General features: G+C 36.3%; 1 protein-coding gene across 1 annotated transcript; it reads right to left on the reverse strand.

Moving 5' to 3' along the window:
* Nucleotides 1–9,752: 9,752 nt before the first annotated feature.
* Nucleotides 9,753–20,080, reverse strand: LOC120524979 (zinc finger protein 480-like). The gene is made up of 3 exons (XM_039746892.1): nucleotides 19,252–20,080; nucleotides 16,704–17,204; nucleotides 9,753–10,654 (listed from the first exon to the last, which is right to left on the reverse strand). The coding sequence occupies exons 1-3, from the start codon at nucleotides 19,835–19,837 to the stop codon at nucleotides 10,071–10,073; spliced, it is 1,671 nt and encodes a 556-aa protein (XP_039602826.1). The 5' UTR covers nucleotides 19,838–20,080; the 3' UTR covers nucleotides 9,753–10,070.
* Between the last annotated feature and the right edge of the window lie 6,507 nt (nucleotides 20,081–26,587).

A 26,587-nucleotide genomic window follows, 5' to 3' on the forward strand; every position in this document is an offset into this window, starting at 1 on the left:
TGACACAGCTGGAGCCAGAGGTCTCATTGAGAGATCCAGGAATCATGTATTTGTAGTAATTACAAACTCTAAAGCTTGTGCAACAAAATATTAAGTTAAGGGTCCCATCATTTTTCTCCATGCCACTTTCATTTGTTATTACAGTATTCCAAATATTCTATTGAATCAAAGATCCAAGTCAAAGTTTGGTTTTTGTTAAATAGAGGAGAAACAGAGGAGAAACAATGATGTGCGAATTACTTTTGTCAGTTTCATGTTATTTCAGAGACAATGGTGGGTTCTTCCTTTTTTCGCATCCATGGAAATGAATTGATGCCATCAAAAGAGACTATGGGTCAAATTTTGTTGTTCGCTATAGCACTATGTATGTTTTTAGTCAGCACTTCAAATCAGATAAGTGTATAACATTTATGTCTTGCCTTAAGATTGATGCTGTGGTGAAACATTTTAGCTGGGACAACTCGTTCGGAGACAGGAATCATCCTTTAAAAGGGCAAACTGAATTAATGCATGGGAGCCTGCACTGATGGAAAAGCACAATTAAATGGTACAATCTCCTGGTGACTACCAAACTCAGGGATCTGCATCTAAGCACTTTATTGTACAGCTAGATTTTTAAATTCCTTACAGGCAGCCCACACATCATCATCCTTCAACATCAACACAGAATTTCCACAGGGTTGTGTGCTGAGTCCACTGCTGTACTCCATCTACATAATCGACCACATGGCTGCACATGACTCTTAACATTATCGTCAACTTTGCTGAAGAAACAGCTGTGGTAGGCCTGACATCTAACAACAATGAGTAGGCTAACCTGGATGAAGTGCAAAGTCTGTAAAACTGTGTTTAAGGCAAAAGTCTACACCTGAATGTCAGCAAAAACAAAAGAGCTGGTTGTGGACTTTGGATGAAAAACAGCAGAGGCACTACCACCTCCTCAGTATTAACAGCACTGAGGTGGAGAAGGTGACCAGTTTCAAAACGTTGGTGTCCATATCACAGAGGACCTAACCTGATTCAAACACACCAACACCTTGGTGAAGAAGGCAACACAACTCAGATGCCTCAGGGATTTCAGACTGTCGTCCCAGTTACTAAAGAACTGCTACACATTCACCATTGAAGGTATTATGACAGGACTTATCAATGGCTGGTTTGGGAACAGTATGCAGTAGGACTGCAAGTCTCCAAAGAGAGTGGCGTGGTCAGCTGAACACATGATTGGCTGTGCACTTCCTAGCATTGAGGATATCTACATCAAGCAATGTTGGATCAGAACAAAGTAAATTATCAATGATACCAGTCATCCCAGCAAAGACATATTTTCTGTGTTGCAGTCAAGTGAATTGTATGGCTGCCTAAACTCCAGTTCAGACAGACTGAACAGGACCTACTGTCCACAGTCCATCTGCATGCTGAATGAGGAAAGTGTCTAGACCTACAAGAAGACCTATTGTTAACTCTATTAGAATATGTTAAATTATTTATTTTGTTATGTATTATTTATCATATATGTAAAATTGTATTAATCATTGTTGATATTTATAAAGTCATGTATTACTGTTATTGTCCTTTTATATTCTTCTTAAAGGCACAGTCATTGGAGTTGAGCAACTAAGCATTTCACCACATATTGCGTTGGATGTATAATTTGTATGGGACCAATAAAATTTGATTTGATTGATTTGATTTGACTGATTGATCAGGTACACAACGTAATATAACTACAATGAGATTAAATTCATTATGTTTCTGACTGTCAATATGAATTGTAAGTGTAACACTACATTTAATGATGCATATTAGTCTATTTCTTAGCAGAAATTTAACTAATTTGTTAAACAATACAAAGATAAATAGTTACTATGTAAAGTGTTAATTTATAATTTAATTTACCTAACTTATTCCATATTATAATTTACTAACATCAGTTGAAATAGAGTGACTAACAGTAAATATTAAAAACTGGTTAGCTGAAAGTGCCACCACACTGGCATAAGAAAGTTGTACACTAGTAGTTATAAATTTCCAGAAAAATGTATAGTTTTTGTCCACATGTGATGTTTGTGTCTGGTGTAGTGCTTTTCATCAACAATACAAAAAATATTTTTTGAAGTGAAAGGACAGAGGTGGAATAAACACAATCTACTTTTGCCTAACTAACAGGTATTAGGTGTATCTGTCAATGCATTGCTTCCAGATTTTGTGAAAAAGGCTAAAACACCACTTATACTGAACCATTACTGACAGACGTTGGATAAATAAGTATCTCTCAGTAATTACTTCACATTAAATCCTTATCTTTATGTGTCATGAGAACAGTGTTATAATATTATAATAAAAATATGTACTTCGGAGAAAAATACTTTAGCACTTATTACAGGTTAAAATCAGTAATGCTAAAATCTAAGAAACTGAATGGTAAGCTAGTCTGGGGGAATATGGGTGGGCTGAGATGAAGGGGAACTCTGGCTGGAGACAGAATGGAGTTGACTCATGCTGAAAAGAAAGCATTATGAAATAAGGAATCATTTATCCAATTGGTCCAAGAAGTACATCAAGGATGCTGGACAAAGAAAGAAACTCAGTCTCCCTGCCATTTTCCATCCACTGATGAGAAACTTAGGCCAGAGGTATATTTGACACTATGAAACGTGTGCAGGTATGTAAGCAATGCACTGACTATACTTGCATGCATACATCTGGATGATTCCACCAGGTGGCAGTGAGAATCATCACAGTGAGAAAACAAAACCTGGTTTCAATGTGTTGTAAGTCGAGGGAAGAAATGTTAAAGATAAAGATTATTTGCGTTCTGATGCTGTTGTGAAGGTACAAAAAAATGAAAAGAGGGCAACAGCGACACAGAACATGATACATGAGACTATTAAATAAATTATGATGGAGAATAGGTAATGCTTGTATTGCCTATGCATGAAATGGATGAAGAAAACCACCATGAAAACATTCACGTATCAACCTTTAAGTATGATGATTTGCTTCACCGCATCGAACCATTCATCAAACATCGAAACACATACATTGATCCTGTTGGAACTTCAAGCCAGTCGTCACATGTTGATAGTAAACAACGATACTGACATCATGTACCAAAACTTGAACACACACGTCACCCAAATATTTACTGGTACTACAACTTATGCATGTGTCACATGAATTTCTGACGACGTGCTCAGACGACAGGTCAAAAGAACACTGGGAATGTGTGCCAGCCATGATGTGTGCACATAAGCATTCTGAGCATGAAGTATAACCTGGCCCTAATTCCCTCTTGGCAGAAATATGTCTGTCTGGCCCCAGGCAGATGATGAGCTGGCTAAGAAGAGAATCAAGTGCAACTCCAAGTTTATCTGCTGCCTGAAACTACAGTTCTAGCACTATGAGGTTATATGATTTGCAAAGACACATTTTACTTTCTTTTTCATGGCACTAGATATTATACTTGAAGATTTAAACAATAACTATAATACATGAATGTGTAGCTTTACTTCTGCCTATTTTGGTATTCTATGTAGTTACAGATATAAAAGGAAATAAATATATAAAAGAAAAAGGGGTGGGGCGGCATGGTGGTAGCACTGCTGCCTCGCAGTAAGGAGACATGGGTTTGATTCCCGGGTCCTCCCTGCGTGGAGTTTGCATGTTCTCCCCGTGTCTGCGTGGGTTTCCTCCCAATGTACAAAGACATGCAGGTTAGGTGCATTGGCGATCCTAAATTATCCCTGTTGTCTGCTTGGTGTGTGGGTGTGTGCCCTACGGCAGGCTGGCACCCTGCCCAAGATTTGTTCCTGCCTTGCACCCTATGCTCACTGGGATTGGCTCCAGCAGACCGCTGTGACCCTGTGTTAGGATATAGCAGGTTGGGTAATGACTGACTGACTGAAGAAAAAGGGGAGTATTGAACAATAGAACCTGACAGTGTGGTAAGACTATGGGACTTGAGGCATTCTATTTAAGTTCTACATAACAAAGAGTATAAAATGGAAACAGGGTTACCCCCTGACCCTAACATGACAAATGAATATGATAATATGTATCTAATTGGATAGCCAAATCTGTGTCTTTTTGACCATTCATTATGTGATTAGTCATTTCTAAAGTTTATTTACAAGTCAAATTGTCACAGAGCTCTGTGCATGCACTCAGCCAAGACCGCTATGCAAAAATAAACTGAACTGAATCAAACGGAAATTGATTTGAATAAGATGTAGTACTGTGCAGATAACTGATAACTGTAAGTTACTCATTGTAACACAACCCTTAAAATCAGCATTATTTATTTAAAAAGTGAAATGCATAAAATAAGCAATAGAATGCTTATTTCTGTATTTTTTGTTTCATTCTTAAATAACTTTCAAAATCAAATGCGCTTAATGTTAGGAAGACACAATGTTGTGGAAAATGAGTTTAACAATTTATTTCACTTTTATTCATCTTCACAGTCATTTACATGGTGGACCTATAAAGTATGTGACATGTTTTGCTTTACATTTGAATTACGTTCAGGAAAGATAAAAGTAAAATAAAACAGCAAAAACTTCAACAAATATCATTTTGATAGGTTAAAAAATAAATAAAGACATTCCTCTCCATTAAAGCTGTCCCAATTGCTTGGTTGTAAATCCTGAAATTAACTCAGTATATTCTACAGTATATTCTATGATAAATGTGTACCACCAGGATAAATCACAGTAAATCACCCAATTGCCTGTTTCGGTGCGAGTTTCAGAGGTTTAAGGATGGGATATGTTGCTCATTAACACACTGGGTTACCAATTGTGTTTCTTAATTACTGGACAGCACTGCAGACTGCACCACATCACAAAGTGTATGTATGACCCTTACCTTCAGTAGATTGTCACTATATTTCAATTAACTTCTCTCCCGTTTTCTGTAATTCTAAAAGAACGGCTGATGAGACTTTTTATCTTCATAAAAATGAACATATTCCTTGACTTCTTAAAAAAAAAAAACAGATTAATAATTTGAATTGAGCTCTGATCTGGGAATGGAAAATTACAAACTGACTAACATATTCTGATTTTAAATCTATTTGTATTAAAAGAGCACTTACATGCTTTCTTTCAGTGCCTTTACGTATGTGCTGCTACTTCTCATTTACATTTAAAGTTATTTATTTTGCTGACACTTTATCCAAAGTAATTTACAGCATTTGAAGTACAATTGCATACATTTCTCACATTAAATAAACAATATAAACTGGTGAAATGTTAGTGCAGAGTGTTGCACCATAAATACATGATGGTGCTTGATGTACAGTGGATTCAGAAAGTATTCAGATCCCTTCACATTCAGCTGTAGATTAATTTTAAATGGATAAATTTCCCATTTTTGTCCAGCAAATTACAATCAATAACCCATAATGACTAAGTGAAAATGATTACAAAATTGCTTGCAAAATTTATTTTAAAAAAAAAACCTAAACTGCAATCACTCAATTGTGTAAGCATTCAGTACTTTGCAGAAGCCCTTTGGCAGAAGTTACGGTTCTGACTCATTTTAGGTAAGTCTCTGCAAGCTTTGCACACCTGGATTTGGGCAGTTTATCTCATTCTTCCTGACATATTCTCTCAAGCTTGGTTAGATGGGATGGGAAGTGTCAGTAAACTGCCATCTTCAGCTCTCTCCACACATGTTCTATGGTGTTTGTCTGGGCCTTTCAAGGACAATCACAGACTTTACCAAAGCCACTCCAGCATCGTCTTGGCTGTATACTTTGGTTCCTTGTTATGCTGAAAGGTGAACTGTCACCAAAGTCAAAGGTTGTGTGCATTCTGTAGTAGGTTTTCTTTAAGGATCTCTTAGTATTTTACTGCATTCTCTCAGTTCTGTCCGGTCTGATGTTGCCACCACCATGCTTCACCATAAAGAATTTATTAGACAGGTAATGAGTAGTGCCCAGTCTTGACCAAACCCAGTCCTTGGACTTCTGCTCAAAATGTTTGATTTTTGTCTCATCAGACAAAATAATTGTTTTTCTCATGCTTTCGGGGTCCTTAAAATGCCATCTGATAAACTCCAAGAAGGAATTTTCCACTATAAATTCCTAGTTAATGGAGTTTTTCTGAAGCTGTTAGAGTGACCATTGGGTTCCTGCTCACCTCCCTGACCAAAGCCCTTCTTGCCCAGTTACTCAGTTAACAAGGGTAAGTTAACTCTAGGTAGAGTCCTGGTGGTTCCAAACTTCTCCTTAATTTAACAATTATTGAAGCCACTATGCGCCTAGGTACACTCCAAGCTTTAGAAATATTTTTATACTCTTGCTGTGATCTGCTCCTCAGCAGAATTTAATTTATAGAGTTCCTTAGACTTGTCCTGGCATGTAGTGTGAATTTCGAGACCTTACATACAGTACGTGGGTACAAGATGTGCCTTTTTAAACGATGTCCAGTCCATTCAGTCTAACACAGGTGGACTCCAGTTGAACGTTCAAGAAAAACAAGATGCACCTGAGCAGAATTCATGCCTCATCAAAGGGTCTTTATGCTTACATTAATGAGAGATTTCAATATTTGATTTTTAATACATTTCCAAACTGTTCTAAAAACATGTTGTTTGTCATTATGGGTATTTGAGAGTAGAGTGATGGACAAAAATTGCAAATGTATCCACTTAAATTAAATAACACACAATAAAGTATGTAGAAAGTGAAGTGCCCGAAATCCTTTCTCAATCAACTGTAAATTCATCTCGTTTTAGACTGACGGTAGTAGGATTCGCTTTTTGGATAATTTTATGCTAACCAATTATGAGTTTTCTGTATGGTTCATAGTGGATGCCGTCCCACTGCTGAGTTAACAATAAAAAGAGGCATGGATTTGGATTCTTGTCCTGCAACAGATTGGCACCCATTTCAGTCCTGGGTTCCCGTCTTGAGCCACATGCTGTCACGGCACAAGCTTCCTGCAACCCTAAAGTGGAAAGCATGTTAGAAAATACACAGTATGTAAAGACGGATGAAATTGTTTCCTTGAATTGTATTTTAAACCCACATGTCAAATGTTAAATTGCAACTCATGCTAAGATTAGATTTTTAGAGTGTTTCCTTTATGGCAGTGTAACTAATTATAGATAAATGAAACGAAGATGATTTTATTTATTTATTTTCTGTCCACCCTGGCCATCGGACCTTACTTATTCTATGTTAATTAATGTTGACTTATTTTGTTTTCTTACTGTATCTTTTATTTTTCTATTCTTCATTTTGTAAAGCACTTTGAGCTACATTTTTTGTATGAAAATGTGCTATATAAATAAATGTTGTTGTTGTTGTTGAAAATACAAGTCTATGAACATTCAGGAATGTGGCCTGTTTAATTTTACATTGCAGTCAAGTTACAGAAATACACCTTTATTTGAAAGGGAAAAAAAACTGCTGGCACTAGAAAAGTGGACTACTGGAAAAACTGAACCCTCTTCCATCCATGTAATCACCTTTCAAACACTGACTAGCAGTGCTGCCCATCTAAGATGGGCTGAAATCTAAGTAATCAACACAGACTTCACTGTTAACTTTTGCAGAACATCATCTATTGGAATGTATTTTTGTAATGCACATAGTAATAAAACGCATTGCATTTGTCATTCCAACAGATGGAATATCACAAATATTTGTAATAAAATACATTACTACAAAAGTTGTGATGCACCATCTATTGGAGTGACAAAACACTGTGTATATGTGACTGTTATATGCCACTTGGTTTGGAATTTGTAAAAGCAGTATTAATGTTTGTGATGCACCATCAGTTGGAATGACAATTGCAACGCATTTTATTATTACAAAGTTTGTAATCTGCCATCTGTTGAAACAAGAGGCATATCAACCAGAAGGGTGCCAAGGCACTTACCCTTTTATTAAGGTGAATTACATTGATCACACTGCCTATGTAAATTCACAGATTGGGAAGAGTCACATCCAAATGAAAGTAGCTGTAAGCTAAATAGTAGCAAGCACACAACTCCAGTAAGAACATTAGAATAATTGTAAACAGGTCATTTATCCCAACAAGCTCATCCATCCGATTCACCCAGATTGTCTAAAATAACATCAAGCCGAGATCTGAAGGCCCCTGAAGTCCTACTCTCCACCACAATACTCTAATTTATTCCATGTGTTTATGATTCTTTGCATAAAGAACACTCTAATATTTGCCAAGATGGAACCTAAAATGAAAAAACAGGTACAGATTGGAAAATTACCCTTTCTTACATTTTATAGGAAACTGGGCTATTTATGAAATGCTGATCAATTAACTTACTCTGCTACATTGTAAAATTGGCAACAGCAATTGCTGCAGCACAAAAATAATTTCTTGTTTTCAGTAGTCACCATTGAAAAGATGTGTTTTCACACACGAGGAGACACACAATTGGTGAGTATGAAACATTGTGATATACCATTTGCAACCCTATATAAGTACATAATGTTTAATTTAAAGGATAATAAACAGTAAGAAACACACACTAAGCAGGTTTGCTGTTACAAAAAATAAACACAACCATTACCCGTTTAATGCCCATTACTTAAGTTTATCTTTTGGATGGCTATTTATGCCACTTTTCAAAGTCTTGGTAATCACTGAAGCAACCACAAGAAAATGAAAGGTAAAAAGAAAGAATCTGCATTTAACATAGAAAGCCATTAACAGGGTATGACATATATTTGTGTGTCTTTGAAAGGTTACTATAATGAAGTGTACATAGTAGAGATTCAGAACTTTATGAGAGAAAGGCGATACTTCAAAATGTATTGTTTTCTATGTCGGTTCCAATATGTATAAACTGAATGGTTTTGCAGTGCTAAGCTTTACTACCCTATGGATGAAATGTCTGCAGGTTTGCATCCTACAATGGCTCTCTGTCTGCAGTTTGACTATTTTACTCAGGGGTTTTCCTCAAACATTCTAAAGACACATGCTCATTAGGTTCACTGTCAGTTTGAAAACTGGCCCTGTCTGGGTGTGTACATGAGTGAGCCATGCAATACATTTGCATCTCATCCAGGGATAGACACTTTGTCTCAATCAGTGCTGAACTGGATTAAATGTTATGATTTAAAGTAAAAAATCTGGGCAGGTTCTGACTAGAGTTATTGCAAAATTCAAACTCAAACGACTATAAAGCATACAGGGTGGCGCCTTACAGTAATGAAACCAGCATTCACGTCACGGGTCCTCCCTGCATGGAGTATGCATGTTCTCCTCGTGTCTGTGTGAATTTTCTCCCACTGTCCAAAGACATGCAGGTTTAAGTGAACTGGCAACACTAAATTGGCCCTAATGTGTGGGTTCACCCTGCGATAGACTGGCATGGCACCCTGTGCTAGCTGGGTTAGGATAGAAAATGACAAAGCTTACAAAAATCAATTGCCATATAAGGCTGCAATGCCATAAATGATGTTAATAAAATAAATAATCCAAGGTGCTAGCTTACTTAATCTAACTTGAAGGCCTAATTTTAAAGTGAAAGAAATTCATATTTTAGTGAATTTAGCTACACTGTATAATTATCAAACATTAAGTTATATCTTTACTGTCAATGAACCACAATTTGTTTAACATACTGCTGGCATTTCTTGCTGATATCAGTATATTTGATACATTTATGAGTGAGGTACAGCACTGTGTTTTCTATAATATGGAAACTGTTTAAACTTTCAGATTTAGAAATAATATTCAATTCTATGAAAGATACTGAATAGACAATTACATGAAAGAGTATGTTTATTTCTGAATGTTGAGTCTGAAGTACTAATATTACTAATTACTTTTGATTTAAGAATGACCTTATTTCCAAGTCAAAAAATCCATATTTTACTGTAACAAGACAGAATGAAACTAATAAATGAACAAATGGCACACTGTTAACAAAGTCAGTAGCTGTCACTTAAGTATAGTTGTTTTTCTGAAAATGCTTTCATGTAATGAGACTATTTCAAGTCATGCATCACATAGTTGAAGGTACAGATGACAATCCTCTGACAGAATGTTCTTTTTTATTTTAATCATTTCATTCAATTTTTCTCAGATGCCATTCATAATCTTCACCAGTTTCTCTCTCATGTGGACTTTTTGGTGCTTCTGGAGCCGCAACTTGCTAAAACACTTTCCACACTCTTGGCATGGATGCAGGGGTTCTCCCACATGAACTCGCTGGTGTCGCTTGCAGGCCCCAGAGTGACGGAACCTTTTTCCACACATAGTACAGCAGTAGGGCCGCTCACCAGTATGGATACGCTGGTGTCGACGCAGATTGCCTAACTGGCTGAATCGTTTACCACACTCATTGCAGGGATAAGGAGTTTCTCCGGTATGAGTACGACGATGGATCCTTAGGTTGCCGAGCTGAGTGAACACTTTTCCACAGTCATCACACTGATGCCACCCATTCAAGTTGCCAAAGGTATCCAAGCTGCTCAAGCCTATAGGTGATAAAAAGGCTGCATTTCCATAAGGAACTGAAGGTACAGACTTCTGCTGCAAGGCTTTACCACAGTTTTTCACTTTGCTGACAGGGTCTTCTCGCTGAATGTTCTTTATTGACTTCTTTGGATGTTGTTTTTCACGAGATGGGATTTTACGGTAGAAATGAGTTTGCTCTTCTGTATCTACATCGAAATTGGAGAAAGAAACAAACAAATACAGAATTACTGGTGTGTAATTAGGTGTGGTCCAACTCCTAAGAATCCTTTATTCTCTACTGGTTCTAGTACTACTACTAAAACGGTATGAAGTCCCGCGAGATTCTTTCAAGTCACGCCCTACTTACAACTATTTTCAAACAAGACCACGGTCATCTAACTTCAGTCGTGTGAATGCTTTTGGCAGACACACTTCCTGCGCTCTCAGCTCTTATAAATTTTATCAGGGCAATAATTTTATACGTTCTAGATGACACGTCAACGACAAAGCGAAGAAGAAAGATCATGGACAAACATTCGAGAAAGTTGTTTTAATTATTAGAGAGAAAGAAAAGATATTTACTCACAGGCAGTTATACGTTACGTTGTCATGATGCAAGCCCAAACACGAAATCAAAATTCAATGTGATCTTGAAGAAAGGTTAATTCCAAATATTGTTTTTACAAAAATTAAAGTAAAACTGAAAATAATGCATATGTAACAATTCTCATGAAAATAAAAATCTCTTTAAATTGTATATTCAGTAAACCAAACCCAGGGGTGGGCGAGCGAAGCTGAGCAGAGAGAGGACCCCCCTAGTCTTTAATAAAAAAAGAAAGGCTCTGACTTACTAAATACAGAGATTTTTTCTGCTGTAATAAAAGTCTGAACTGTATAACCAAGCCTACTGCAAACTGTTCTTGTTTTATCTTTACAGCCCAGTAGAAGGTACAATAGCATTAAAGTACAGAGCAGCATGGACATTTGAAATAACCATAGGCACTTGGAATATGCTACCAAGTAGCATGGTAGACAGCAAGCCTTTAGGGATTTTCAAAACTAGATTTTTTTAGAAGAATTAAGTGGATAGAACTAATGATCTTTGCTGGGCTGAGTGGCCTGTTATCATCTAGATTGTTCTACTGTTAATAAAAAGAGAAGTCTATAAGCAAAACATGCAACTATAAGTTGGGGCAAATAAATATCAGGCTGTTATTCATTAACAGAAGTCAAATAACTTACTTTTGATCTACATACTATTTTAAGAACACCTGTACTTTGTTCTATGCTGTATTTCTTTTCTATATGTGTATTCTTTTGAATATTACATTTCTTTCAGAAAAAGTGTAAATAACAATTTCAGTATATTAGAATAAAACGTTGACATTCTAGAACATTTTGCTTCCCCAACACTAACCAACACCACATTAAACAGTAAATCTAGCGCTCTCAAAATTTCTTACAGTATTTCAAGAATATTTACAATTTTCAGCACTTTACCAAAAAAACCCATAAGAAAGTACTTGTCTTTCATTTCATTTGGTGTAACTATAACTTTGTATAATTTGAACTATGGATTTTTGCTCCGTACAGCTCTCAGTTGACTGGACTTGCTGAAAATACATGCCAATGCAGTTAATCTGCAATCAATTAATTTAGAATTGCTCATCTATTGTTGTACCTTAAACAAATGTGTAATTTGATCCAAAGGTTAATGCATAAAACAACACTTCCTCTATTAAATCTACCAGTCTAGTCATCTAGCCAAATAAAAAGAACTAAACTTTACAATGTCTGCTTAGTTTTTGTACACTTCATTGTATAAACAAAAACACTTAAAAACCATATACAGGTATATCAATGTGAAGTATAATTTTTTTAGAACATCTTTTCTTTCTTTTGAAATTATCCAAATTTTTAACTATTATGATATTTAATACAACCACATACCAGTATTTATCCCTTATTAAAATTTAAAAAGTATATGTAATATATGTGAAATGTAATACTATATCAGGTGAATTCATTTAATTATGCCATTTTAAAAAGTAATTTTAGTAATCTGGTACCTCTAATTAAATAAATAAAATATACAAGTAACAATGAAAAAGATATCAAGTCAGTTAAAATCAGCAATTACATTTCAGTTTATCAGTAAAAAGTGTATGTTTGTTGCATTTTATACTTACTCATTAAAGATGCACCTTCACTTGCTCAGTTAACATAGTCTATACTTGAAATAGGAATTATACAAGTAGAAAAGTATGTTGATGAGGCTAATTAATATACAATACACATTTACAGGACTTTTTGTACACTATGGATGATAACATTTTATCCATAATGCAATTTTAAGATTGAAACCATTGACTGTTCCCTATCACAACTTATGAGTATGCTGCTGAATATGCTGACAACTTATTTAATTGAACCAAAAAAAAAAAAAAAACAGTTAAACATCTGATTCAAAAATACTTTATTGAAATGTAAACCACAACACATTGCCATCTCGTCTTTTGCAGCACATATATGCAAAAACAAAACTATACATATGCTCCATGAAATAAACATATCAATAAACTTAAGCCCTAAGTTTGCTCAAGGCCAAAGCAAAAAAAAAAAAGTGGTTCATTGGTGAAGATTTTGTTGAAAGACTTTACTCAGCATGCAAGTGTAGAAAAGCAGCAATCATTTAATCTCCCTCATAATAGAAGGGTGTGATTCCTAAAAATGTAACAGTTTTCCTTCACAAGGTGGTCATGCTGAAACTTCAGTCAAGAAATCTGTAGGAAGAGGATAGGACACGCTCCTCTGGACATGCAAGTTCATCTTAAGGTAATTACTAGACAAAGCATTTTTAATTGTCTCATTATGCTACAGTCAACAACTTAATTTTCTAGATTAAGATCCAGTGCAGCACCAATGAAAATACTATTGGCTTCAACTTTGTAGTTGTACTCCTTCCTGTCTTTTTGTAATCTGTCTCTTTGAGGCAACCTGGAATGAAGGGAACTCTGCATTCTGCACCATGTTCTGAACTCATTTGACTAGTGCAGGAAATGTCAAATAGTAATGCATTGCTCTCCACTTAAGAACAGCACAGTGAATTCAAATGATTTAAAAGCATGCATCAGTACATGAACTTTAATACTGTTCTGGATTAAAGTTAAGATGGTGTTTCACTTCACTTTAACTTAATCCTGATACTCTGTATGTTCAATTCATCATAATAACTATTCATGGTGGCTCTAAAATCTGTACTGACCCCTACTCTCTCTTCTGTTTCTTTTTCTGGTTTCTCTCGCAGGCCACCACCACCTACTCAACGCATCATGATGTTCCAACAATTATGGATGGATCAAAAGCCAGAAGTCTACGTGACCATCATCATCAAGTCCTTCCGTGAGAACCCTAAATCCAAAGAGGACAGTTTCATTTATGTTAGGTAGAATGCCCAGAGGGGACTGGGCAGTCTAATGGTCTGGAATCCCTACAGATTTTATTTTTTTCTCCAGCCGTCTGGAGTTTTTTGTTTTTCTGTCCACCCTGGCCATTGGACCTTACTCTTATTCTATGTTAATTAATGTTGACTTATTTTATTTTCTTATTGCGTCTTTTATTTTTCTATTCTTCATTATGTAAAGCACTTTGAGCTGCTTTTTGTATGAAAATGTGCTATATAAATAAATGTTGTTGTTGTTGTTGGTTACTCTGAGTCACAAATATGCTACTCATGGTAATAAAGATATTATCCTGACACAGTCAATAAGGTTTCAGTGAAAATGCCAGTTGTGGTAAATGCAATGATCCTAGTTTATCTGTGTTTTACTTGAACTGTTTTTAGTTTCTTTGTGTTTTTTTTCAATCATTTTAAGAAATGTGTTCCAGATGGGAAGTGGTTACAGCACTGTAAGTGGAAATCACCTTTTGAAAATCTCCATCTGCTGTTGTAACTGGAGGCATATCTGTTATGATCATACTCTATACTCTATCAGTAAACAAAATCGTCTGTGAAGTGATTGTGGTTTACCTCTTTGCTGTGACTTGCCTATGAGTTTCTGCTTAGTACTAGAAAAGAAGCACACATGAGAATTACCTTATATATCAATATGGAGACTTAAAATAAATTACTATGTCTCACAAAAATTCACATTCAAATGGTTATACTATAATAAAACTTCTCATGCTTATCTGATAAGTAAGTTCTTTCAGCCTGGATAGGGTAGATATAACTTATTTTAGTTATTATAAATCTGTACTTTTATTTATAATACTATTAAAAACATAATTTTAAACAAATTCTAGCAATTCAGTCATCGACCAATCCATAACTTGTCACCTCACCCTAACATCTTACCCAATTTCAGGGGTGAGGAAGATAGAGCCTATTTCAGCAACATCAAGTGCAAGACTTAAAATCATTCCTGGATTTCACTGTAGGGCAAACTCTGGGATGTACAAAGAAAACCCCATTTAAGTATGAGGTACACAAAACCAGTGATCAGATTCAGATTTCTCATAGACCTTTAGAAAAGAATATTTAGTGAACCACTTCGACATCCCTTTGAAAACCCATCATAAGGATAAATATGCATTTTAAAATACTTAATGAGTGTGAACATTAATTTCAATCTAATTTCAGAAGTGGATTTTAACTAGAAAATTTTGGCATATGATTCTTATATTGAACTCATTGACAAATAAGTCAATGGCTGTCCAACTTTTATTTTATTATATCTCTTAACCTCTTACATGTTGCAAATGAATAGTAAATTAGATAATCCCAGGTACAGACATTTCTAAAAGCCTTCACATGTTACGTACGAACAGTAAATGCTTTGAAGCAACAGTATATCTGGTAGACACAAAAAATACAAATTTACAATGCTGGGCAGACTGATTTTGAGGCCACCTTGTAATTTATGCATCCACGTTAGTGAAGCAAAATGCAGACAATAATGGCTGCAGGCTGTCAGCAGTGTCTGAGGCCTCAGAAAATTGACAATTTTCTAAAGGATGAATCCGATTTTAAATGTATCTAATGTTTTCACATATAATTTGGCATTAAAAGGTTATTTCTGTAAAACCTCATACCATGTATGGAATAAACAACAGCATTAAATCAGAGAAAAAAACCAACTAAAATCATGAACATTACATTCACATTTACATGGTATCAAGCTATAAAGATAACAAGGTATTGCTTACCCTATGTTGTGAATGTTTTGAAGGAATCCCATACACTTCCTTTGCATGGAGCATGGAAGATGCCCTGTTGCAACACGCTACTTCATTTTTTTCAATGTATTCATGTAACTATTTTCCCCTTCATTTGTAACTTGAAAGGTTTCCAAACTAACATTTTTTCTTTCTGGGACATCATCAATGTTTTCTGCCTGCTCTCCTGCATTTACTGTACTACAATAATCGAGGATGAAAGTCTAATCACTTTCTTTAAAACATCAAGTTAGTTAAGTGACTCAAGGAGTCATTTTCCCCTTATAATAAATTTCAGCAAAAAATGTAATTTAATACAGTAAAGATTTATATGACATAGAGATTAAAAGACTGGAATGACTATGCAGCTGTACATTTCCATGCTGAAGTTGTAATTTTTCAATTATTTCCAAGAAAATAGAAAAAAAAGTCAAACATTTTTGAATCTTGATAGATTGGTACTCATAGTATCTTAAAATATTTTCAAAATCTGTCAAGATACAGTAAACTAAAACTCTACTTCTTTAATTTAATTCCCCTTTATGCCCACAGCAGCTAATAATGAATCAGAACTGTAAAGATGGAAACAGGTAAAAACTACTGCACCCTTTTAGAAAGCAACTATGCAACTTTTATAAAGAGATTGCCTGACAGTGGTAAGTCTCGTGGCAAGAAGAAACAGAAGTAGACAAGGCCTAAAATAACTGATTGAAAAAGTATACAGCAAAGATGATGAGAGGATAACACTAAGACTTGGAAAAAGAAGGCATGAATTGAAAATTTAGTGGATGGTATAAGATCAATGTGTCTCATCCCTGTGGATGCCAAAAAGGTGAATGAAAATCCAGATAAAGGAAATAAACAAAAAAAATTAAATGCTATGGAAGCTTTTCAAAGGGAAAACATCATACGTCACAATGTTTAGACAGAAAAAGATTACAGCTAAAGCAAATGCATAAGTGATTTTTTTTTTTTTTGCAGATAATATGGTCTAAATTAACATGAACACAAATTAAAAAAAAAAAAGTTTCCACTTACTTATGTTGTGATCTGGAATTCTTCTGTCTTGCACTTGACTACTGGTTATGCTCTCTGGGCTCCCTATAAGCTTCCTTCTGCTTGTCTGGGCTACAGAATGTCTATTTCCTTCATTTTTTGCAGACCGTGATGAATTAACTGATTGACTTGACCTCATTGCGGATGTGTTCTTTTCAGATGCAGAACCAAGGTTTACAGAGACACCATGCATTTTACTTCTTACTGTTTCTGCTTGAGGAGACTCTAGGGTATGGACTTCATTGTTAATTTGAGCTGTTGCTACTTCTGAAACTTCATCTTTAACATAGATAGTTTCTAACTCTGGTACTTCTGGTTTAACACATCCAATTTCCAGGTCATGAACAGCTGTGTTTCTGCCCAAGCTTAGGTCCCTAATTTCGGTGCAGTCTTCATACCACTGACATTTAACAGTTTCTTCTTCATGGCTTCCACAGGATATCCCACTGACTGTTTTAGAAGTTGCTCTTTCACCTTCTCCACCTGATAAAGATAAACAAGTATAATGATTTTGATTAACCAAAACACTGAAATTTGCATGAACAAAACCTGACCATAGACAAAGGCTGAATTTTCTCCTAAAGTCAATACATGTAATGAATACACCTATGTGATAATAAACTCTCTCTCCCTATACACACACACTATAAATATTTATATTTTATAAATGAATATTTTAATTATATTAATATATATATATATATATATATATATATATATATATATATATATATATATATATATATATATATTATTTTTTTTAATAAACTAGGGGGCTCTGCCCTGTTTGCTTCGCTCACCCACACCCGGGTTTGGTTTACCGGATACACAATTTAAAAAGATTGTTATTTTCATGTGAATTGTTACATATGCATTATTTTCACTTTTACTTTAAAACTTTTGTAAAAACAATATTCGTCCTTCATTTCCAGTCCTGGGGAAGGGCTGAATGCACACTAAGGAGATGCGGTCGGATCAGCCGCTGTCTTTGTGATGCTACTGGCGAGCTGTGTGTTTTGCTTGTTGCGCTTTGCGTCGATCATTTAAAAGCCTGTACAGCAACTGTCCTTTTGCAACTTTGCATCTCTGACACTCACGTTCGGGGGTGGGGGGGTGGTAGTGGTTTAGCTGAACGCACGCTAAGGAAATACAGACAGAGCAGCTGCTGCTGCCGAGGTGCATGTTCTGCTTGTCGCGCTGCACTTTGATCATTTAAAAGCCTGTACAGCAGCTGTCCTTCTGTCTCATTGCCTCTCAGGACTTTAAGTGTTTCTCGCGGGATGTCAAATTGTCTTCTGAGAAGATCACGTCTCATCTCCCTGGTCTCCCTGCCAGGATTTTTTTTTATAATAGAGAGACAGTATTATTTTCTGTTGAATATGAAAATGTTAGTGCCATTGACTGTGATATTTAACTATTTCACTGTAATATTTAATTAATCACAAAACGTTTTCAAACATTGTAAACCTAATATTGTAGTATACGCAATATATTCAAATCGAGACAAATCTGTCACGAATACCCCTTATTTTATTGAAAAAAAATTACATAATATAAATCCAAAAAAAATATATTCATCTTTCTTTTTTCTTTGCATATGTTCCAGTTTACTGCATCCCCTTTTAATAAAATTAAGAAGGTTTAGAAAATAGGAGCAAGGTGGTACAATGTTTACTTTCCTCTTTGTAAAAATTAGTTTGGTTTCTTACATTATTTTTTATCTGAAGTACATTAAATAACAGCTGATGCTGTCATCTGAACACTTCCAGAACATCTACACCAACCAATGGATTAAAGTTAAGAAAATTATGAAAGATACGAGTCATCCCAGCAAAGGCCTATTCTCTGTGTTGCAGTCGGGAAAAACCATAGACCTGGTCTGAGAGACTGAGGAGGAGCTGCACATTCCATCTGCATCGTAAATGAGGACAGTATCTACAGCTACATTATATTAATTCTCTTATTTTTAATATTTTATTACATATTTTAATAAAATGATTAGTACTGCTAGACATTTGCACTGATATTAATAAAGTTGTGTATTACTGTTAATTGCCCTGTTATATTTTAATGCACAGACTTGGAGTTTACCACCTAAACATTTCACTGCAACTGTAGAATTGTATGTGAGAAATAAAATTTGATTTGAGCTAAGAAGTAAATAACTAAACCTTAGACTGTACCTGCCATTTCCTTCTACATCACCCCACCCAAATGAATGAAACAAACTTTATTTGAATATTCCTGGTGTCACATCCATAAAATTACCAATAGGAACATAAAACCGTACAAATTACACAGCATCATTATATAAATGTATTGTTTGTAGGGATTAAAAAAGGGTTAAATGTTATTTTCGCGCTTTAAAGGAAAGAAGGTTAAAGATCTGCACGTGTGTACACACACACACACACATATACATATACATATACATATATATATATACATATATATATATATATATATATATATTCACATACACAATATATGAAAGATGAATTCTAAGTTCTTAAAAACAAGCATAGTGTACCTTGTATATCCCTTCTCCATTCATCGATGCACGCTGCTACAATCTTATCAGAGTCCTGGATCTCTAAGTCCTGCTCCTGGCTGGAGCTAATTAGGTTCTCGATGGCTGCTTCCTTTATATTCAGGGATTCATTTTCATCTGTAGGACCAGTGAAACTGCTAGGGCTGGGAGCTGGAGAGTCCAGGCAGATTGTCTCGCTTTTGCCGATGCCGGCGGCTGCCGTGCCTTCTTCACCGAAGTGGAGTACACGCGCCTCTGTCTGGCAAGATTTTGCAGGTTGCGAATGAGAGTCTCCATCCCTGCTGCTGCTCCGTCTCCCAGTCCTCCATTTCACGGATTGTTTGTCCGAAGTATCCTTCTCTTTCTGCCGCTCGGCGTTCAGTTCGCTCTCAGAGATCTCCAGCCGCAGTCTGAGGTTTTCGTTCTCCTGCTCCTTTTCGGCGAGCTGGATGCGAAAGTCGGCGAACTTCCCTCCAACCAGTTTGGTAATTTCCCAGACCACGATCTCCACTGCGCCCTTCACGGCGTGCTCAATGGTCGAAGCCAGCTCACTTTTGAAGAATGAAGCCGACAGGCTGATATCCATTTCTGCTCTTTAATGTAAGTACTGTAGTACGTCTCTGGGATTCACCGCTTAAAAACTACACTATTAAAAACCGTTACAATCGCAGCGTTTTTAAAAGAGATTGTGTAATACCTATTAAAAATGTTAATTTACTACAAAGATTAAAAAATACAATTTGCTATCTATTAAAACCCCCTTTTACTGTAAAGGTTCGCCGTGAGAAAACAATCCAGCATTTTCATTACCAACCACAAACAGGAAGCATACCCCTTGTCACTGGATCATTTCCGGGATTTTGAAATCATGTGATATCTCCGTGTGATGTTTTGTGTAATTCGAAATGACTCTGATGCCTGCAACAGTTAACAACAGACTTTGAAATAGGAGTAATCTCCGCAAGGATATCACAAGTGTAACATAGAGATGTAACCTTTTTGTACCGTTCGTAGTTTTGTCAGTACTCTTATCACGATCAACTATAACATAACCAAGGTTCTTCAGCTACTGCTATGCTTCATATATAGTAGTTAGGCAGCCAGGCATCCCGGTTTGGACGGGTTAGTTCCGTTTTTAAGTTTGCGTACCCGTTTTATGCCTAGCGTCTGGGAATTGAATACAATGTCACGATTTTACGCGGCTGAAACGGGAAGGGGCACAATCCAGGACTTCGAACTCGTGTGTGTTTTTTAAAGACGCACGCCATTCCATGGGGTAACCCAAACTTTGTTTTTTCTTTGCGTCTATTATACATTTAATCGTCAGACTCTTTCCCTTTGATGTATTCGTCTTTTTTACAAGGATGTTCTCGTTTTCTAGAGGGATTAAGGTTAGAAAATACATTAGATAAATGCATTTTTAACCTGCTAACGAGCCTTTTTACTTATGCACTAAAATAATCAAATCTATTAGTACTATTCGTCCAGGATGGATTCTTTATTCTCTGGTTTGCCGTCTGTATTTACATTAAGACATTCGAGATAAAATCTACAGACATTCGTGATGTAAATTGCGGGTTAAAACAACACATCCCTATATATATATACAGCGCAGATTAATTTCATATTGCCAGTGAAATAACACGAGATAACTAGTCTAAAGCGTGCAATCGCATTCGTACTCGTCTGAAAACAATGTTACACCTTTTGCAGTGTTGATCTGCATATTCAACGAGCTATAATGTGCACCAAGTACATTCTGATTGCCGCTTGCGGACAAAGTTACAGTCGGACACCATTCTAACTTAATCTACAAATAAGCAGAGTAATAAAATAGCATTTTTCCTCCTGATGATAATCCTTTTGGCAGCAAAAGGTATGTTCAACTTTGAGTTCAAAGCCAACTCCACTCTATTTGGTGGCAACTATGCTGTCTTCTCTTACTGCTTGGCATCTAGTGGCCTGTGCACCATGGTACCCTTCGCTGTGCATTCTGTTAATGAAAGGGAGTAGGGGGCATTTTAACTAATTTGTAAAGTTTGTGCCTACATTCACAAATTCATTTTATTTCATACTGTCAATCTCGTACACCCAACTTTATTTTAATACAATTTGTAAAAAAAAAATAAAAGAACCAAAGCATATGAATAAAGATAAAACTAAATAATGTGTGATTAGCTGATGGCCTCAGTTCCACAATGAAATAACTTTTATATGGTGGAGCCTACACTTCTCATGCCTACAAAGTCTTTACGGAGAATGCGTAGAAGAGCCCTTTTTTGACAGGCAGCTCAGCAGGAGTGGGAATCTCATTTTGGACAGCAGTCTGTAGCTCAGCCAACAGTCAAAAATTGATTTGTTAAATAAACTTAATTCAATTATGGATAGTGGTTCTACACAATTAATTTGAGTAGTTTTAAAATGAAACTTTTTTTTTAAGTTGATGCAGTAACATTGTGTTTAGAATACATAACATAGTTAAGATGAAATAAATGAATGATTTTGTGTAGAATTAAAGTACAAACCGGATTCCAAAAAAGTTGGGACACTATACAAATCGTGAATAAAAACTGAATGCAATGATGTGGAGGTGCCAACTTCTAATATTTTATTCAGAATAGAACATAAATCACGGAACAAAAGTTTATACTGAGAAAATGTATACTTTTAAGGGAAAAATATGTTGATTCAGAATTTCAACAAATCCCAGAAAAGTTGGGACAAGGCCATTTTCACCACTGTGTGGCATCTCCCCTTCTTCTTACAACAATCAACAGACGTCTGGGGACCGAGGAGACCAGTTTCTCAAGTTCAGAAATAGGAATGCTCTCCCATTCTTGTCTAATACAGGCTTCTAACTGTTCAATCGTCTTGGGCCTTCTTTGTCGCACCTTCCTCTTTATGATGCGCCAAATGTTCTCTATAGGTGAAAGATCTGGACTGCAGACTGGCCATTTCAGTACCCGGATCCTTCTCCTACGCAGCCATGATGTTGTGATTGATGCAGAATTTGGTCTGGCATTATCTTGTTGAAAAATGCAGGGTCTTCCCTGAAAGAGATGACGTCTGGATGGGAGCATATGTTGTTCTAGAACCTGAATATATTTTTCTGCATTGATGGTGCCTTTCCAGACATGCAAGCTGCCCATGCCACACGCACTCATGCAACCCCATACCATCAGAGATGCAGGCTTCTGAACTGAGCGTTGATAACAACTTGGGTTGTCCTTGTCCTCTTTGGTCCGGATGACATGGCGTCCCAGATTTCCAAAAAGAACTTGAATCGTGACTCGTCTGACCACAGAACAGTCTTCCATTTTGCCACACTCCATTTTAAATGATCCCTGGCCCAGTGACGCCTGAGCTTGTGGATCTTGCTTAGAAATGGCTTCTTCTTTGCACTGTAGAGTTTCAGCTGGCAACGGCGGATGGCACGGTGGATTGTGTTCACTGACAATGGTTTCTGGAAGTATTCCTGAGCCCATTCTGTGATTTCCTTTACAGTAGCATTCCTGTTTGTGGTGCAGTGTCGTTTAAGGGCCCGAAGATCATGGGCATCCAGTATGGTTTTACGGCCTTGACCCTTACGCACAGAGATTGTTCCAGATTCTCTGAATCTTCGGATGATGTTATGCACAGTTGATGATGATAGATGCAAAGTCTTTGCAATTTTTCGCTGGGTAACACCTTTCTGATATTGCTCCACTATCTTTCTGCGCAACATTGTGGGAATTGGTGATCCTCTACCCATCTTGGCTTCTGAGAGACACTGCCACTCTGAGAAGCTCTTTTTATACCCAATCATGTTGCCAATTGACCTAATTAGTGTTTATTGGTCTTCCAGCTCTTCGTTATGCTCAAATTTACTTTTTCCAGCCTCTTATTGCTCCTTGTCCCAACTTTTTTGGGATTTGTTGACACCGTGAAATTTTGAATCAACATATTTTTCCTTTAAAATGATACATTTACTCGGATTACAAATAAAATATTGACATTTGCCATCTCCACATCATTGCATTCAGTTTTTATTCACAATTTGTTTAGTGTCCCAACTTTTTTGGACTCCGGTTTGTAATTGAATCAATATTAAACTTAAATTATATGTTTACTAAACACTTTTTTTTGTTATTTTAGAATATGCATTTTTTTAAGTCGATCCAACTGAATCTTATTTCATTTGAATGGAAATGTGGACATGGTTCAGTCTAATAAATGCACAAAGGATGGTTAAGTGTGTTCAATTATTACCATTCAGTTTTGGATGATTGTGTTTTTAGGTATCCATAGTATTAATAACATTTATGTACTGGAAACAAAGAAAAAGATGTTTTTCTGATGTAAGGTGGGCAAAAAAGTATAAAGCGGCTTCCACTCCCCCACAAAACCCATGGCAATTCTAAAAATAGCAGTCTTTTAAAAGCCTTTAACTCTTTTTCCTATACAAAGTTTTGGTATCCTTTGGAACAAAAAGAGCAGTTCTTTATGCAAAATATCATACTTTACTATATGGGATAGTCATGTACATTCATTTTGGGATAAATCAACCTAATTTAGCTGTTTATAGGAAAATGGGAATAACATGTTTTGAGGATTAGAAAATGATTAATTTTGAGTAAGGTTAACATAAAGTAAGTGAGTAATGACAACAGTCCCTGAGTTGCATTATGCTTTTGTTGAACAAATAAATTCAGATTGCTTTGTTTCAATATAAATTGTGTTAGTTTGACATCAAAAAAATGCATGTCATTGTAGCTGGAAAAAGTCTTGAACATCATGTGATTGCTCCATCTATTGTCAGAAACTCCACACAGAGCCATAGCAATGTTTCGGGCAGCCACCCGTATATTTGGTATCCTGGCTGCAAAGTCGCAAAAATGTTATACAGCACTGATGTGCACAAAACCGAGTCCAAAACAGAACTGAGGGAATAAGGGAATGGTGAAGGCTTTTAAGGAGGAAGACAGGAAGTGAAGTCAAAGAGGTCAGGCTCATAAGGGTCTTCAGTCATAGGCTGGAGCCCGGACGTGACATCAAAGGGTCTGGAGCCGACAAGGTCTTCTTTCATAGACTCAGACCCGGAAGTGACGTCAACAGGGCCAGGTGGAATCTCCTGTGGATGGTCTGCAGACGAGAAGAAAAAGAATGACAGCACTCTGCCTCATCCCGGTCTGACTCAGAATCGCCCTTACTCAAGCCCTTTAGCTGCCTTCCATGCACACGTGTGTGACACTACATAAACAAGCCATGCTGGGATAACCAATTAAAAAAGGCAACATGATGTACAAAGAAAGAAGGATCTAAGTAATTTCTGGTGAACATAGGTTTGTAAATGCACAATGTGACTGAGACAGACAGATTTGCCATTAAGCCCATTTTAATAAACAGGTGTTTTGCAATGCTAGTTAAAAATAATGCAGTAACAAACACCAAGATAGAAAGACTGGGACACACATGCTGTAGGAGAGTTAAGCCTGATATCAGGCTTGTTTATGTAACAATGAATGATCTGTGGCTGTTTTTTTTTTCAGAAGAATCGTCTTTCTGCTCTTCAGGACAATGGGAAATGCCTCATAAAGTAATAGTTATATGGAGGCTAGCCACAGCCATTCTTCCATTGTTACCAAAGTCACATTTACCCTTTCTGTGTTTCTAATTGTCTTCCAGAGATGCATGATGTGTCTCTGTCTCCCCATGATCCCTCCTTTCTGTGCAAGGCTCTATTTAGCCAATGCCACAGTAGTCTATGTCTACCTTCTTGAACCTTCTGGGCTTGTAAATTATACACAAATGTCCTAGGGTTCATGGAAGGCAAATATCAGTGTACCTCTGTGGCATTTCACTATCAATCACCCACCCAGGCCCACATATCATACGTAATATGCTGGCTACTATAATATAGTTTGCATTCATGACCACCTGTATGTTAATATTGTGATATCACTTGTAATTCACTTACGTATACTGATTCACACTTGGGATAATGATCTTTATGTGCTTGGTACCGATCACACCATCTACCATGTGGCGTTGGGGGGAAAATGTATTAATCTACATATTGTCACATTGGTGCAAAATGTGAGAAATGGTTGGTTGTGATATACCCAAATAATTAAGTTACATTATCCTAGTGGCCAAAAACCTTTACATTATTAACATTTTAATTTCAGCTGATGGTGCATGGCTTGTTCATGTAGATGGACCAATCACATGATGTACAAGACTTGTTATGAATGCTATTTCATCCATCAAACTAATATTTATGAGATTGGTGATGTTTTGTTTCCAACACGTTTGCCATTTAGAACTAATTTCATACTGTGAAATGCTTGATAAATACAGGCAATGGTCAGATTACTTTGGAGCACTGAGATTATACAGACCAGCTTTAAACAAACCAACCCTGTTAGTGGCAGGAGAATATTATAGTTGATATGGAATATTATGAAATATGGAAAGAGCTGGGGATAATGCATAGAGAAAAACCCAGTAAGAGTAAAATTTGAATCACAAATCTTTTGGAAGCAAATGGCACATGAAGAATTAACAAACAGGCAGATTATCACAGGTTATCTGTTGGAAGAAAGTTCTACCAACAAGTGTGGCTGAGTATGAAAGAAAAGACACAAAGGATTCAAGAGAAGAGTGCAGAGAAAAAATGATTTGCATGTGTGAAATGTTTAAACTAGTTAGGATGTTAATTGTTCAGACAATTACATGGAGAGTATAAATCACAGTGAAATGTCTGGTGACTTTGGCTATATGAATCTTCTCTGTGGTACATTAAGAGTGTGATCAATTGCAAGGATAAGAAACATGATGCCCCCTAAGCAATATTTACACTGCAGCAACTGTTAATGTCCATGTTAAGGGAAGTGAAATTTAAGCCTTAATTGTAGTAGCCTACAATATACACAATGGGCATGGCCAGTGTTTCAAGCACTGACATTCTACTATCTCGTGGGCAAGCAACAGAAAATCTTTATAAAAGTGCGTAAAGAAACTGGCTCCTGCTTTCCCAGAATAAAAACATCAGGATGTGTGTTGGAGATTGTTTCAAAACATATTAAATGAAGAACGTATGCCAAATCTGCATCAGTAGACATACCTTTCCTACTGTATTGGTTGGTTTTTGGTATTTACATGTAATAACTTTGTTAAAAAAACCCACACCTAGACAACACATTGTGAAAGATGACAGGACCTTATGAGACGATCAACATAGTATAAAGAAGCTGAATGGCAAGCCAAGAACATAGAAGAAGGTAGTACCTAAAACCATGCCAGGAATGTAAAGGCAAGGCAAATAAAAATTTACTGTATACTAAGAACTGGGAAA

This window comes from Polypterus senegalus, chromosome 3 (assembly GCF_016835505.1).
Source record: "Polypterus senegalus isolate Bchr_013 chromosome 3, ASM1683550v1, whole genome shotgun sequence".
In the NCBI taxonomy this organism is placed as follows: domain Eukaryota; kingdom Metazoa; phylum Chordata; class Cladistia; order Polypteriformes; family Polypteridae; genus Polypterus; species Polypterus senegalus.